This window comes from Eumetopias jubatus, unplaced genomic scaffold (assembly GCF_037043125.1).
Source record: "Eumetopias jubatus isolate StellerSeaLion01/CBP00866 unplaced genomic scaffold, mEumJub1_p1.0 scaffold_13, whole genome shotgun sequence".
NCBI classification, from domain to species: domain Eukaryota; kingdom Metazoa; phylum Chordata; class Mammalia; order Carnivora; family Otariidae; genus Eumetopias; species Eumetopias jubatus.
The window spans coordinates 44880653-44897175 of NW_028274819.1; the positions used below are offsets into that span (position 1 = coordinate 44880653).

Here is a 16523-nt window from a genome sequence, read left to right on the forward strand (position 1 = left end):
CGAAGTCAGATACTCAACTGACTGAGCCACCCAGGAGCCCCTGGAGTTATATTGTATCTATAGATCAACTTCGGGAGAATTGCTGTTTAATAATGAATCATTTGACTTGTGAACATGGCAAAATTTTCCATTTATTTAGGTTTTTTAAATTACTCTCAGCAATGTTTTGTTTTTAGCATACATATCTTCCACATCTTTTGTCAGATTTATGCTTACATATTTCAGTTTTTTGATGCTATTGTAAATGGTGTTCTTTTAAAATTTTAATTTCTGGTTTTTGTTGTTGTTGCTAATATAGTTGACCCTTTAACAACATGGGTCTGAACTGCACAGGACTTACTTATATGTGGATTTTTTTCAATAAATATACATATAGTAGTGTAAGTGTATTTTCTGTGACTTACGAGTTTCTTAACATTTTCTTTTCTCTAGCTTTATTGTCAGAATACAGTATATAATATATGAAATGTGTATTAACTGTTTATAGTTAAGGCTTCTGGTGAACAGTAGGTTATTATAGTTAAGTTTTGGGGGAGTCAAAAGTTATGTGCACATTTTTGACTGTGCAGGGGTTGGTTCCTCAACTCCTGCGTTGTTCAAGAATCAACTGTATGAAAATACAGTTTTGAATATTTGAATATTGATTGATCCTTGTATTCTGTAACCTTGTTAAAGTCATTAGTTCTAGTACCTTTTTGTACTAGAGTCTACAATCAGTTATTGTATTGTCTTCAGATAAGGATGGTTTTACTTCTTTTCAAATCTTCTGGATCTTTTTCTTGACATACTGTTCTGGCTAGAATCTTTAGTACATTGGTGAGTAAAGTGGTGAGTGGACATCCTTGTATTGTTCTTGATTTTAGGTGGAGAGTGTTTGGTCTTTAACCACTATGTATGATGCTGGCTGTAGGTTTTCCATAGATATCTTTTATCCAGTTAGTGAAATTCCATTGTATTCCTACTGTGCTAAGTTTTTTTTATTTTTTTTTTTAAATCAGGAATGGATTTTGTATTTTGCCAAATGTATTTCGTATGTATATTGAGATAGTTTTTTTTTCATTAATTTGTTAATATGGTGAATTATATTGATTAAAAAGTTTTTTTAGTGAAGTATAATTGATATATAGTAATTGATTTTTGAGTATTCAACCAATCTCGCATTTTTAGGATAAATCTCATTAGATCATGATGTATTGACATTTTTATCTACTGCTCTATTTGATTAAAATTTTATTTAAAATATGCATATTCTGAGGGATGTCTGTAGTTACCCTTTTTTTAATATTTTATTTCTTTTTTTTTTTTTCTTTTTTTTAAAGATTTTATTTATTTATCTGAGAGAGAATGAGAAAGCGAGCACACGAGAGGGGGGAGGGTCAGAGGCAGAAGCAGACTCCCCGCTGAGCAGAGCCCGATGTGGGACTCGATCCCGGGACTCCAGGATCATGACCTGAGCCGAAGGCAGTCGCTTAACCAACTGAGCCACCCAGGCGTCCCTAATATTTTATTTCTTTATTTGACAGAGAGAGAGAGGGAAGACAAGCAGGCTTGTGGGAGAGGGAGAAGCAGGCTTACCACTGAGCAGGGAGCCCGAAGCGGGACCCCAGGACCCTGGGATCATGACCTGAGCCGAAGGCAGACGCTTAACGACTGAGCCACCCACGCGCCTCTGTTTGTAGTTATCTTGTATTGGTTTTGGTACTTGGGTAATACTGGCCTCATAGAATGAGTTAGGAAATATGTTGTCTTCAATTTTCTGAAGGAGTTTATGTAGAATTGATATTATATCCCTCTTAAGTGCTTGGTAGAGTTCATCAGTGAAGCTGTCCGGGCCTGGAGTTTTCTTAGAGGGAAAGTTCTTAACTACAAATTCAATTTCTTTAATAGAAATAGAGCTATTCAGGGGCACCTGGGTGGCTTAGTTGGTTAAACATCTGACTTCAGCTCAGGTCATGATCTCACAGTCCTGAGATGGAACCCCTGGTCAGACTCCGAGCTCAGCAGGGAGTTGGCTTGTCCCTTTCCCTCTCCCTCTGCGCCTCCCCCTGCATGTGTTCTCTTTCTCTCTCTCTCAAATAAATAAATAAAATCTTAAAAAAATAAAACTATTCACCTTATCTGTTTCTTCTTGAGTGAGTTCTGGTAGCTTGGAATTTGTCCAGTTTTTCTAAGTTGATGAACTTATTTGCATGAGGTTGTTTATAAATACTCTTCTATTACTCTTTTAATTGTAGTGATGTCAATTTTCTCATTTCTAATATTGGAATTTGTATCTTCTCAATTTTTTTTCCCCATTCTGGCTAGAGGTTTATAAATATAATTGGTTTTTTCAAAGAAACTAGGTTTTGTTTTCATTGATTTTTTCCCTTTTTTCTGTTTTCTATTATTTATTTTTATTATTTTTATTATTTTTATTATTTTTTATTTTTATTTATTTTTTAAAAGATTTTATTTATTTATTTGACAGAGAGAGACAGCGAGAGCAGGAACACAAGCAGGGGGAGTGGGAGAGGGAGAAGCAGGCCTCCCACTGAGCAGGGAGCCCGATGTGGGACTCAATCCCAGGACCCTGGGATCATGACCTGAGCCGAAGGCAGACACCTAAAGACTGAGCCACCCAGGCGCCCCGATTTTTATTATTTTTTTAAAGATTTTATTTATTTGACAGAGAGACAGCGAGAGAGGGAACACACAAGCAGGGGAAGTGGGAGAAGGAGAAGCAGATTTCTCACAGAGCAGGGAGCCTGATGTGAGGCTCAATCCCAGACCCTGGGATCATGACCTGAGCTGAAGGCAGATGCTTAATGACTGAGCCACCCAGGCGCCCCTGTTTTCTATTATTTTGATTTCCACTCTGATCTTTGTTACTAATTTTTCCACTTTGGGTTTAATTTAGACTTTGCTTAGTTTCTTAAGGTGGAAACTGAAGTTATTTTTTAGAACTTTCTTTTTTTCTAACATAGGCATTTAATGCTATAATTTGCTCCCTAACTACTGCTATAATGTCATGCCATTCTACACATTTTGAATATGTTGGGTTTTTTTACTTGAAAATTTTCCATTTTCCCTTTTGCTTTTTTCTTTGCTCCATGAGTTATTTAAAAGGTGTTATTTAATTTCCAAATATTTGGGAAATTTCCATATATCTTTTTGTTACTGAATCTTAATCTCATTCCATTGTAATCAGAGGACAAATTTTATGTTTGAATTCTTTTAAGTTTATGGAGACTTGTTTTTTTTTTTTTTGTTTTAAGATTTTATTTATTCATTTGAGACACAAGAGATAGAGAGAGAGCATGAGCAGGGGGAGAGGCAGAAGCAGGCTCCCTGCTGAGCCAAGAGCCTGATGTGGGACTTGATCCCAGGACCCTGGGAACATGATCTGAGCCAAAGGCAGATGCTTAACCATCTGAGCCAACCAGGCGTCCCTGGAGCACTTGTTTTGTTGCTCAGAATATCATCTGTCTTGGTAAATGTTTTGTGTGGATGTGAAACAAATGAGTTTTTTGCTCTTATTGGGTTAAATGTTCTATAAATGTCAGTTAGGTCAAGGCAGTTGATAGTGTTCAAATTTTATTCATCTTTCCTGATTTTCTCTTTGCTCTATTAATTATTACAAGGAGGTATTAAAATCTCTGAGTATAATTATGGAGTTCTTGTAATTTTATCAGTTTTTGCTTCATGTTTCTTGAAGCTCTGTTATGAAGCAGAAGAAATTTTGGGACCTGCTTTTAATGAATATATCCCTTTTTTCCTTGTGAAATGCCTTGGTAATACTCTTTGCTCTATGGTCTACTTTGTCTGATACTAATATTGCTACTTTTGCTTTCTCTTGACTAGTGTTAGATAGTTGATCTTTCATTATCCTTTTATATTGAATCTCTTTGTACCTTTCTATTTGAAGTGTGTTTCACATAGGCAACGGTGTATAGTTAGGTCTTTTATCTCTAGTCTGGTAATCTCTACTTTTATGGGTTAGACCACTTACATTTAATGTGATTATAATAGATAATGGTTAAGGTTAAGTCTATCATCTTGCTGTTTATTTTGTTTGTCCCATTTGTTCTTATTTTCTCATTCTCTCCCTTTTTCATTTGCCCTCTTGGATTAATTGTATCTTTTTTTAAAATGATTTCATTTTCTCTTTGTTGGCTTAATTGTTGCTTTGTTTCCTTACTTTAGTAGTTGCTTTAGGGCTTGTAATACACATCTTTAATTTATCAGTCTGCCTTCAAGTGATATTACTTGACACAAGAAATGGTTTAAGAGCCACAGTAGTGTACTTTTATGTCTCTCATCCTAAACTATGCTATTTTAGTTATATGTATTTGTTATAAGCCCCATACTGTATTGTTATAATTATTGTTTAAATCTTTTAAAGAGATTTAAACATTAAAAAAGACAAACATGTTATCTTCCCATGTAGTTACTATTTCCAGTGTTCTTCATCCCTTTGTGTAGATTCATATTTTCATCTGGCATTACTTTTTCTTCTGACTAAAGAGCTTCCTATAACTCTTCTTATAATGCCAGTCTGCCCATGATGAATTCATTCATCCATCTTTTTGTATGTGTGTCTGAAAATGTATTTCCCTCTTTATTTTTGAAGGGTTTCTACTAGATAAAACAAACATAGGTTCACAGGGTTTTTTGTTTTGTGTTTTATTTTTTCTTAAAATGTGGGATTTGTTGTGTGTGTTACATGTAGTTTACATTTCAAGACATTCAAATATTTTTTTATTTTTTCTACCTTTCTTCCTTTATGGACTCCATTATACTTATATCAGGGCATTTGAAATTGACCTGCAGCAGCTCACTCATGCTCCATTTATTTTATTTTTTATAAGGAATACTGTATTTATTTTGGATATTTCCTCTGGCTGTGTCTTCAAATTCACAAATCTTTTTTTTTTTTAAGATTTTATTTATTTATTTGATAGAGAGAGCGAGAGCAGGAACACAAGCAGGGGGAGTTGGAGAGGGAGAAGCAGGCTTCCCGCTGAGCAGGGAGCCCGATGTGAGGCTCGATCCCAGGACCTTGGGATCATGACCTCAGCCAAAGGCAGATGCTTAACAGCTGAACCACCTAGGCGCCCTCACAAATCTTTTCTTCTATAATATGTAATCTTCCATTAATTCCATTCACTCTGTTTTTCATCTCAGATACCATTTTTATCTCTGAAAGTTTGATCTGCATCTTTTTTATCTTCTATATGTTCTACATAACCTTTTGGAGGAATATGATTATAATGACTGTTTTAATGTCTTTGTTTCCAATTGTGAGACATGTCAGTTCCACGTTGATTTTGATTGAGTTTTTTCTCTTATAGGTTATGTTTTCCTTCTTATTTGCATGCTTGGTAATCTTTTATTGGATGCCATACATTGTGAATTTTGCCTCGTTTGGATGCTGGATATTTTTGTTTTTCTATAAATATTCTTGAGCTTTGTTTTAGGATTCAGTTTAGTTACTTGGAAACAGTTTGATTCTTTTCAGGTCTTGCTGTTAAGATTTGTTGTATGTGACTAGCACGGTGCCCAGTCTAGGTTTAATTCCCATTTCAGAACCAAGACCCTTTAGATTCTTTCTCCAATGCCCTATGAATTATGAGGTTTTCCAGCCTGCCCGGGAGAAGTAGGTCCTATATGAGTCCTGGTCACTGCATTTTCTAGTCCTTTGAGTTGGTTCTTTCCCCAGCCTTATGTAGTTTCCTCAGTTGTATTTGCTGATTAGTACTCAGCTCAGTATTCCAAGAAGACTCTGCAGATCTCTGAAATTTTCTCCGTGCTGCTCTCCCTTCTCTGGTACTCTTCCCTGAGAACTCTAGGCACCTACTATTCCCAAGCTCTCCAGCTCTGTATGCTTACCTGAATCTACCAGGTTCTGCCTGGGTTTCACCTCCCTGTTTACTCTGGAAACTCTATTAAGATAGTGATTTGGGGAAAAAAAATAGTAATTGGGAGCAGTTGTTAGGCTTATCTCATTTGTTTTTCGTCTTTCAGGGATCACTTTCTTTGCTGATGTACTGTCTTGCAAACCATTGTTTTATATATTTTGTCCATTTTGGGGTTTTTGTTTTTGTTTTTGTTTTTTCAGTTAGGAAAGTCAATTCAGTCCTTGTTATTCTGTCTTGACTAGAAGTAGATGTTGGGGCTGATGTAATCTTCATCTCCTTACCTGTCCTCAGTTCATGGATCTCTCTCTTTTAAATGCAACATGAGGGGCGCCTGAGTGGCTCAGTCGCTAAGCGTCTGCCTTCGGCTCAGTTCAGGATCCCAGGGTCCTGGGATCAAGCCCTGCATCGGGCTCCCTACTCAGCGGGAAGCCTGCTTCTCCTCCCCCACTCCCCCTGCTTGTGTTCCTTCTCTCGCGTTGTCTTTCTCTGTCAAATAAATAAATAAAATCTTTAAAAAAAAAAAAATGCAACATGAAGCGGACTTATCCCCTCTGAACTTGCTTGTCCTCATTTTCTTTTACACATATTAATTATTTTTGCCCTTAGAGTGCTTTTCTGATCTAAAATTATTTAATTAAATAGAGTAGGACATAATTAGTCTTCCATGACATCTGATTTTGAAGGTCTGATTCAGAGTACTTTCCATTTGGGAATGAAAAGAAAGAATGGAAGTATGACACCTTTTGCATTTATTTAAAATCTAAACAGTTTAGAGATGAAGCCATTATTTTAGCAGAATGAATGCTTAGTAGCATTTAATGTTTCAGTTATAGAGGTGTCTGATAGAAATGCTTTTTTAATTAATCAGTCAGTCTCTTTGGCCCTTACTCAAACTGAACATTTGTCCTTAGTTGTAGTTGTGTTTATACCTTATCCATTAGATTAACAGTTAGATTCTTACTTAAGCACATTTAAAACTTAACAGCTAGAATAATTTGAGGAGTTATTTTTTTTAATATATAGGCCTTTTTCTATTTGTGTGGGATTGTTTTCTTTTTCCTACTTTAGGACACAAACCAGAAATTCCATTGTTTCTACTCCGAGTTTTTTTTTTTTTTTTAAGATTTTATTTATTTATTTGAGAGAGAGAAAGAGAGAGCATGAGAGGGGGGAGGGTCAGAGGGAGAAGCAGACTCCCCGCTGAGCAGGGAGCCCGATGTGGGACTCGATCCCGGGACTCCAGGATCATGACCTGAGCCGAAGGCAGTTGCTTAACCAACTGAGCCACCCAGGCGCCCATCTACTCTGGGGTTTTTAACATAAATGCAATAGGATCATTGCTATAAGAAGAAAAAAAATTTGTTCCAAGGATACAATCCTCTTCTGATCTTTTTCACTGGAAAGAAGGTGGGAATAGAATTTTTTTTTTTTTCTGTAGGTTTATGAAAGACAACTGATAAAGGTTAATAGGTTGCCTTTATTTCCCTAGAAGTAACTCTTAGGGTAAATACAAAGTTAGCCTTATCTTTTATCTTTGTAGTCTGTTATAATGAGGTGATGACTGATTTTCATTAATGAAAAAAAAAACATTAAAATAACAAAGAATTGTAGATAATAAGCCAACAGAGGAGTTGTCCCAGAAGCACTGTGGGATTTAAAATTGAATCAAGAAGATTTAAATTTTAACTAGTGTGGTTTCAGTGATGGAGTGCAGAGTAATATTATGGAGGGGGCACTGGAATGAATCAGAAGGCTTTGGTTAGAGTATTGTTAGCATATCCACTAAATACTGTGTGACTCTGAGCAGTCTTGTAATTGAACTTTAATATCTTCATCTGTCATAACTAAGTAAACTAGTATTTAATGGGTGATTCTGTTGTTTTAGGTACATTGTTGGTTAGCGTACTTATATTTCTTCGTTTAATCCTCATATTAACCTTACAAAGTAAATAGAGCTATATTTTACAGATGAGGAAACAGGTTCCAAAATATTAAGTAATACAACATGTTGAGCAACTAAGTATTAAAGTACAATTTGTATTGTACTTCTTTATTTCTCTAAGGCCGTGAACTTTCTTCTGTTTCTACTTATAAAAAGCACTAATATTTTTAAGCCATGCACCATGGTATATGATAAGATGGTAAATTTCCAGACATATTAGGTCTGGCTCTCTCATTTTTGTTCCTGTCAGTTTTCCTACCTGCAGTGTATTTTGATTATTAAAATCTTATCTGGTTGGGGCGCCTGGGTGGCTCAGTCGTTAAGCGTCTGCCTTCGGCTCAGGTCATGATCCCAGGGCCCTGGGATCAGCCCCGCATCGGGCTCCCTGCTCAGTGGGAAGCCTGCTTCTCCCTCTCCCTCTCCCTCTGCTTGTGTTCCCTCTCTCACTGTCTCTCTCTGTCAAATAAATAAATAAATAAAATATATATAAAAAAATCTTGTTGCCAGCACCTGGTTCACTGGTGATAAACTCAAGTCTACAGTGATGTCTTCTTCCTCTGAGATATTAAAGCATTTATTATCTCGCACTTACTAGTTATTTGAGATACATTTAGCAGTTTTATATTTGAAATTTGGGATAACTCTGGAATTGTTTAAATTTCTACATGTTCATGTATTACTGATACACATCTGTTACTGATACTGATACACATAAGTTCCTTGAGGGAGCTTCTCTTACACCATTGTACACATAGTACATATAACTTTATAAATAATTGCGTGACTTAATTCTATCAACTAGACTAGTTAATCATCATTCTCAGTTATTCACTTCTCACAAGCAAATTTATATAACATGTTTTAAAATTTTAAATTCTGTAACTTTACACAGCAGTTAATTAAGCTTTTTAAAAAAGAAATGCTTTCAAAAACATTTTTTTTCAAAAATTTTGAAAGTTCAATCAAAATCAAGATGAGTTAATTAAAGTAAGCATGTAGACTTATTTTATTTGGCAAGGAGACCAGTTACTTTGCCCCATAGCTCATTTTTTAAGAGTTCTGGAAGCTGGTGTTCTCTCCGCCCCACCTACCCCCCCACCAAAGAGAGCAAAATATTGGAGCAATATTTAGGAGATCTGGGTGGTCTCTAGTACTACTACTATTACTACTACTACTAACTCAGAAGTTAATTAACATTGCTGGGCTTTAGTTTTCTCATTCTTAAAAAAAAACTGAGTTGGATTATATCATCTTTAAAGATACTGTGTTCCAGCATTTGTAAGACCTGTAAGTTTAAGGTAATTACATTTCAGAATTGTAAGGTAGCGTTTGATTCTTAACTTCAAAATGGTAGTAGTTTTATGTTAATTGCTTTTTTCTTTAAAAGCATTTGTGATCTCATGTTCCACTTTTATGGTTAATTTTCTTTTTTGACTTACCAGTACTCCCTCACGTGTTGCTAAAGGAGTTGACCACACCAAAATGAGTCTACACGGTGCTAGCGGGGGACATGAACGATCAAGAGATAGACGAAGATCAAGTGACAGATCACGAGATTCATCTCATGAAAGAACAGAATCTCAACTCACTCCTTGTATTAGAAATGTTACTTCTCCAACACGACAGCACCATGTTGGTATGTGAAATCAGCTAATCTTCCTGACAGTTTATAAAAGTGTGCAGTTACCTTTTTAAAACAGTAATGACAGTGAATTGTGCCTAGTACTTCAGAGTAAAATTAACTTTAGTTCTATTCAGTTGCTTCTATTTTAGCTTAGCTTCATTCTTGCTATAAAAAATCAACTTATTAAATGAAACTTAAAAGTGAATGTTTTTGAGTCTAGGACAGTTTCATAAAAGAAGTAATTTGAAAAGCCCTTAAAACTGTGATATGAAATTTTTAAATCTTCTTTTATTTTTTAATTTTTAAAAATACTTGAGAGAGAGCGAGAGCGTATGCATGAGTGGCGAGTGGAGTGGCAAGTGTCGGGAGCCCGCGGGGGGAGGGAGAGGGAGAAGCAGGCTCTCCACTGAGCAGAGGCCCAATGTGGGGCTCCATCCTAGGAGCCAGGGATCATGACCTGAGCCGAAGGCAGACACTTAAATGACTGAGCCACCCAGGTGCCCCTAAATCTTTCAAATTGATTTTTATCTTATGTGATACATAAGCGGTTTATTTTTTAAAATTTGTAGTAAACTTTTGATAGGAATTCTTGGTATATCATGGTAGAAAAGGAAGTGAAAGCTAGAATAACCGTGTAATTTATTTTGCATTTTGACAGTATTTTTAATTTAAAAAATAGATGAAAAGGAAGGTGTGAAGTGTTTCGTTTTCTTGGCAAGTAGGTTAGGTCTTTTTCTTCCTTTCTCCTCATTTGTATAAATGAACATTATTATATTTCAGATAAATGAATTGTGTGACTAAGGAGAGGTACATTAGCAATATGAGCTTGCTGATTTTCATTTTCCCTTGGAGAAGGCGCAAATTTAATACCTTGATTTATCATTTGACGTTGTTTTTGATTGTTATAAATCAAAATCATTTACCTTAGGGCTTAATTATACAGAGAGGTTGTCAGTATCTAAGTAGATCCTCAAAGTCAAACTAGTACTGATAAGCCAAAAATCCATGTAAGTATAAATAGGAGTTGACAGTTTGTTAATATGCTAAGTTCAGTCCCTGGGAAGAGAATAGGAAGATATAATAAACGATTTTATTAATTCAGCAAATTTTGCTTTTGGGATGCTACCAGCATTCTGGAAACAGGCAATAAAATGGAGGTGTCAGAATATCTCTGGAGATATAGCAAACCTAATTATATAATCAGTAAAGCTGTACAGAGTGTTCTGAGTAGCCTGAGTCATGAAGGAATTTGGCAGAAGCTGATGAATCTGATGAGATGGAGGTACATTTTTAGGTCACCTTTAAAGTGTAGTTATCTAGCCTCTAAAGGGAACTTATCACAGAATCTTAGTTTTAATTTTCCCTTTATAGAATATTGGAACAGCCAAAGGAAATCTTTTTTTTTTTTTTTTTAAGATCTTATTTATTTATTTGGCAGAGAGAGCGATGGCAAGAGCAGGAACACAAGCAGGGGGAGTGGGAAAGGGGCAAGCAGGCTTCCCACGGAGCAGGGAGCCTGATGCGGGGCTCGATCCCAGGACCCTGGGATCATGACCTGAGCCGAAGGCAGACGCTTAGCGACAGAGCCACCCAGGCACCCCAAAGAAAATCTTCTGAATTTTAACAGTATTTCCTACCTAATTAAAATTATGGATAGTAATTGTATGATCCTCTAGAGTTTGTGGCAGTGCTTTTATTCCAACAAAAGTGAGATTGAAAAAAAAGCCCAATGTATCATCAGCTATTGAAGCCATTTTATTTGGTAGACATTAAAAGTCATTTGAAAGAATAAATACTCTTTTGTGTCCTTAGTGACTTTTTTTTCTTCCTTTGGGACCTTGCATTAGTAAGATAAATTACTAGTTTGGGGATGGCCTAATTAACATAGTGAGAGTCCAGAGTTTGTTCTTTGTGTTCTCAGAGTAGTACTAATACTTTTAGTTTTTAGGACAGTTAAAGTTGGTATTTTTATTAATCTTTTACTTACTTTAAGTGCTTATTTAACTTGTAAGACTATTCTGTTCCTTGGGTTTCATATATTTTTAAATAGCGTAATAGCATAAAATTTACCTTAATTTTGATCTTAGTCTGGGTGAGCATTAGTCAGCTGTACATCTTTTTAAAAATCTAGAAAAATTAATTTAGAAAACATTTTGATGTTTTAGGTTTTATTCCTGGGAAATAATATTTATGGTGTTCTGTGAAAATGTGACTTGAAATCAAAAAGCAGAAATGCTTTGATTGAATTTGATTTGATTTTTCTTTTTTTTTTTAGAGAGAGCACGTGCATGCGCATTCACAAGCAGGGGTGGGGGGGGCAGAGGGAGAAGCAGCCTCTGCTGAGCAGAGAACCCAACGTGGGGCTTGATCCCAAGACCCTGAGATTGACCTGAGCCGAAGGCAGACACTTAACCAGCTGAGCTGCCCAGGCACCCAGAAATGCTGTGATTTAAATCAACTTTTCTACATCAGAATTTTTAAAAGATATACGTGGATCTTGAATTTTTTAAAGGATGATTTGCATAACTTTAACATCTTTATTTCAGAACGAGAAAAAGATCACAGTTCCTCTCGTCCAAGCAGTCCTCGTCCTCAAAAGGCATCTCCAAATGGTTCCAGTAGCAGTGCTGGGAACAGCAGCAGAAACAGTAGTCAGTCAAGTTCAGATGGTAGCTGCAAGACATCTGGGGAGATGGTGTTTGTATATGAAAATGCAAAAGAAGGAGCTCGGAACGTAAGAACATCGGAACGAGTAACACTAATAGTGGATAACACTAGATTTGTTGTAGACCCATCCATTTTTACTGCACAGCCAAATACAATGTTGGGCAGGTTGGTATTATTGCAGTTCTTTGTATTACTATAAAGCACTTTCACATTATTTTACTTAAGTTTTACAGTAAATTCTCTGTTGGAATGCAGTATTCTGGTTTTACAGATGAACTGAGCTTTGGAGGTTAAATGTAACTTGCTCGAGTTAATATAGCCAGAAAATGGTAGAGCCAGTTCTTGAACTTGGTTTTATTTCTAACAGTCTTTGCTGTATTAGCAGGAAAAACAAACATACTAGTTAATGAAGATAGGGTCCTAAACGATCTCCACAGGTTGAAACCTTAAATTGTATCTAACAAGGTGAATTTAACAGTTATATGCTTTTTTCACTTGGAGGATCCCAAATTCAACCACCAAATATAGCAGTATCAACATTGTTTAAAGAAAAAAAAAAACAGTTTGGTTAGCTGAAAAGTCTGCATGAATTGTTAGTTTGATATAGATACTTAAAAAAAGGAATGTTATTAGCAAGTAGTTAGTAGAATGAAGGAGAGACTTGTAGTCATCTCATCTGTGCTGATCTAGAGTAGAGGTTAACGTAAAGTTTGTAGTTGAGAGAACTGCAGTCTTAAGAATGATACAGGCCTTATAGACTTGATTTTTCAGCGTGTCCAAAACTAGGATCAAATACCTTTTCATTGTAAAATTAGTATCTTTTTCTGTTCACTCTAATATAAAATGGAGGAGCATAGAAATGAAATAGAAGTTTATATGATGTAAAAAACTTACGGTTTTTTCCTAGGTTGCATATGAGTAACTATTTAGGATGCCTTTGTGTGTGTACATGTGATTTCTCTGCATACAGAATAAAAGCTAACATATGACATTACACATTTTGAATAGTTAAATATTCCTTTTAACATTGCAGTTAGACTTTACATCTCTGAGGCAAAAAAACCAAGTATGGCTTTTGTGTATTTTTAGTAGCACAGAGGAAGATTACTGATGGAAGGTGTCAGGAGGATGACTTGACACTATGAATACTTTTAATTTTTACCTAAATTTTAAAGAAACACACTTAAAAAGTAGATATTTGAAATTTTGCTTCGTTAGGCTACATTTTCTTAAAAAAAAAAAAAAGCCCAAAATATTTGTGTGTGTGTATTCATATTGATCTGAAAAGCATAGCATTCTCCTTTTATAAAAAAAAGTTCAAGTATTTGAGAAAATTGCATGACATTTGATTCCTGAAAGACAGTTCTTGCCTTTTTTTTTTTTTTTTTTTAAACCGTGAAGTCATCTTTTCATGCCAATTTAGTAAAGCATATCTTTGGGGATGAAAGTTAATTATTCATGGGAACTGTAAAAAGCAGCTGGCATTCTTTTGGAAACTTTGAAATAAAAAAGCTTTGTTCTTTATAGATTTCTGTGTTCTAACAAAAGAAGAAACTATTTAAATTGGAGAATTGTTGAGTAGAATACTTAAGAATGATGGTATCGTTTAATTCGGAGGTTCAACTTCCTTTAACCACAGTTTTTAAATTTTCTTGGGAGTAATGCATTAAACTTTTGATTTTGAAGAACATACTCTGCAAGTTTCCTCTTTTCAAAATACTTACTATTAAAGGGCCAAGAACATTACTGGAAAAAATAGAAATCTGTATTTTCTTATGTAGAAATTAATATTAAGAGCTTTTTACTCATTTTTTTAAACTTTTGATCTACCGCTTAACTTCCCCATTCCTCTTTACCCGAGCATTTGATTGCTAATTTTTCAGTTCTAGGATGCAAGTGTAAGAATTTTGAGTGTATTTCTTACATGTATAGTTACAATTGGAAAAGTGAAGCAACCTAATCTGCCTATCTTTTTCCATTTACTGTATGTGCTGCACTATAGCATTAACTTTGCAGTGAGGGCAGCAGTTTTAAGGAAAATGTACCAATAACATGGTTTCCCTTTTCCTTTTTTTTCCCTTTTTGGTAAGATTAGTATAAAAATCACCTTTCCCCTTAGATTGATTGATTTTTTTTTCCCCCTGAGAAGAAGGGGCTAAAAAGTTCTTTAGCTTCTGAGCTTTATTAGCTGATTTTGTTTGCTTATAGGGAATCTATACTACTATTCCCTCCCATCAGAAAGGAAGTATTTTTAATAATCCTTCATTTATTACATTTGTCAGAATAGCTGATTAAGAATTTTTTAACTAATTTATGAATAAATTATAATTCCTTTTTACTTTTGTACATGAAATAAATTTTCCCTTTGAAAGAAATATCCTATTGTTATATTTCTCAATTATTTACTAATATCATAGGATGTTTGGATCTGGCAGAGAACATAACTTTACACGTCCCAATGAGAAGGGAGAGTATGAAGTGGCAGAGGGAATTGGCTCCACCGTGTTTCGAGCTATTCTGGTGAGTGCTTATTTCTTCTGTGTATTGACTTAATCATAGAACTCCTTTTTGGTAGGTACTTGTATTGGAAGCAGAGTTCTATTTGGATATCTCTATGCAGAATATTGTTTTTTTAAAAAAATACCGTTTTATTCATTTTTTATTTTAGTACATAAAGATAATATACAAATGTAGGTCAGGGGATGATTCATCTCTTAAGTATAAATAGGCGGTTCTTTCAAAGGGTTTAGTGGTAATACTTCTGGAGTCATGTTACTCCTCCCTCTCTAATTCTCTTAAATACAATAAGTTGATCATTTTTGCTACCTGAGAATAAATGTGATTACTTGAATTCTAATATTTTATTGCATATAATTGGCAATGTGGACAGTTAACACTTAAAAGTCATCTAAAATGTTATTTGTTGTAGGGGCACCTTGGTGGCTCAGTCGTTAAGCGTCTGCCTTCAGGCTCAGGTCTTGATCCCAGGGTCCTGGGATCGAGCCCGGCATCAGGCTCCCTGCTCTGTGGGGAGCCTCTTTCTCTGTCTCCCACTCCCCCTGCTTGTGTTCCCTCTCTCGCTGTGTCTCTCTCTGTCAAAATAAATAAATAAAATCTTAAAAATAAATAAATAAATAAAATGTTATTTGTTAGCATTTTTGTTTTAAACCTTTTTTTTTTTTTTTGAGGTTTTAACCTTTTATTGTGAGGACTATTTGAATTAGTATTACAGAGTCCCTGCTTGTAATTTCAAATCAGTAATAAAGGTTTGATTTATAGTGTGTGACAATTTATGCCACAGTCTGAAAATACGGTTTCCTCAAATAATTTTGGGGAAAGTGGGCAGGGAGGATCCTGGGGTACAAGACAGGAATAGAAGTTGATCTTGATTGGGTTGTTAGTACTTGGGCAAGTACCAGAAGACATCTTGCTTGCACCGGTATAGCAAGTTTATTATGTTATTGTGGCTCTGAACCAAGCTTGAGGCAGATCTTCATTTTGGGGGTATGGGGGGGGAGTGCTTTTTCAGCTAGCCATACTTCATTTAACCCCCAATGGAGTTGACAAGTAAAAAAAAAAAATATGACTCAGCTGTAATTTGGGGGCTAGCCCTTAACAATTTTTAAAGTAGATTTTGGAAACAAGCACGATTTATTGTTGGTAATATGGGACACACCAAAGAATAGTATTTGGAAGAAGAATATCTAATTGTGCATTCTGTTTACATATATTAATACTTGGATATGACTTTGAAGTTCTTTACTAAGAACCATAAATTTTGCTCAGTTCTCTAGGTAATATTTAAGGTACCTTAAAATATATCACTTTCTTTTTTAAAAAAAGTTTTAAAATTTGATAGTAGTTCTGTAGAAAAATAACTTGTAGAGGGGAAAATACATATGAATTGGCATGATACAGTAGAGAGAAGAAACACATCAGTAATGGGGAGACCTGGGTTCTGATCTTTCCTCTGCTAATAAATAATTGTTTGGGTGAGTAAATGAACCCATTGGGGCCAATGTTTTCTTATTGGTAAAATGAAAAAGTGGTTAGGTGAACTGAGATCCCATCTAACTGTAAAATTCCACAGTTCAGAAATCTCAGAGCACCACTGTTGTTGTTTTTTTTGAAATGATGGGGATACTCTGTCGTTTTTTTAATAGATTTTTTTAAAGATTTTTTATTTTTTTATTTTTTTATTTGACAGAGAGAGAGAGTACAAGCAGGGGGAGCGACAGGCAGAGGTAGAGGGAGAAGCAGGCTCCTCGCTCAGCAGGGAGCCCGAAGTGGGGCTCGATCCCAGGACCCTGGGATCATGACCCGAGCCGAAGGCAGACGCCTAACCGTCTGAGCCACCGAGGCGCCCCAGAGCTCCACTGTTTTTGAAAATGCT

The 16523-nt window shown here is 35.5% G+C and overlaps 1 protein-coding gene across 4 annotated transcripts in view; it reads left to right on the plus strand.

The window, feature by feature from the left end:
* BTBD10 (BTB domain containing 10) overlaps positions 1 to 16523 on the plus strand; it is a 76965-nt gene that overhangs the window by 46430 nt on the left and 14012 nt on the right. For all 4 annotated transcript variants that reach the window (XM_028116766.1, XM_088017941.1, XM_028116765.1 and 1 more), the window contains 3 exons: positions 9282 to 9475; positions 12010 to 12295; positions 14548 to 14650. In XM_028116766.1, coding sequence (XP_027972567.1) covers positions 9282 to 9475; positions 12010 to 12295; positions 14548 to 14650 — 583 coding nt within the window. The remainder of the gene's footprint in view (positions 1 to 9281; positions 9476 to 12009; positions 12296 to 14547; positions 14651 to 16523) is intronic.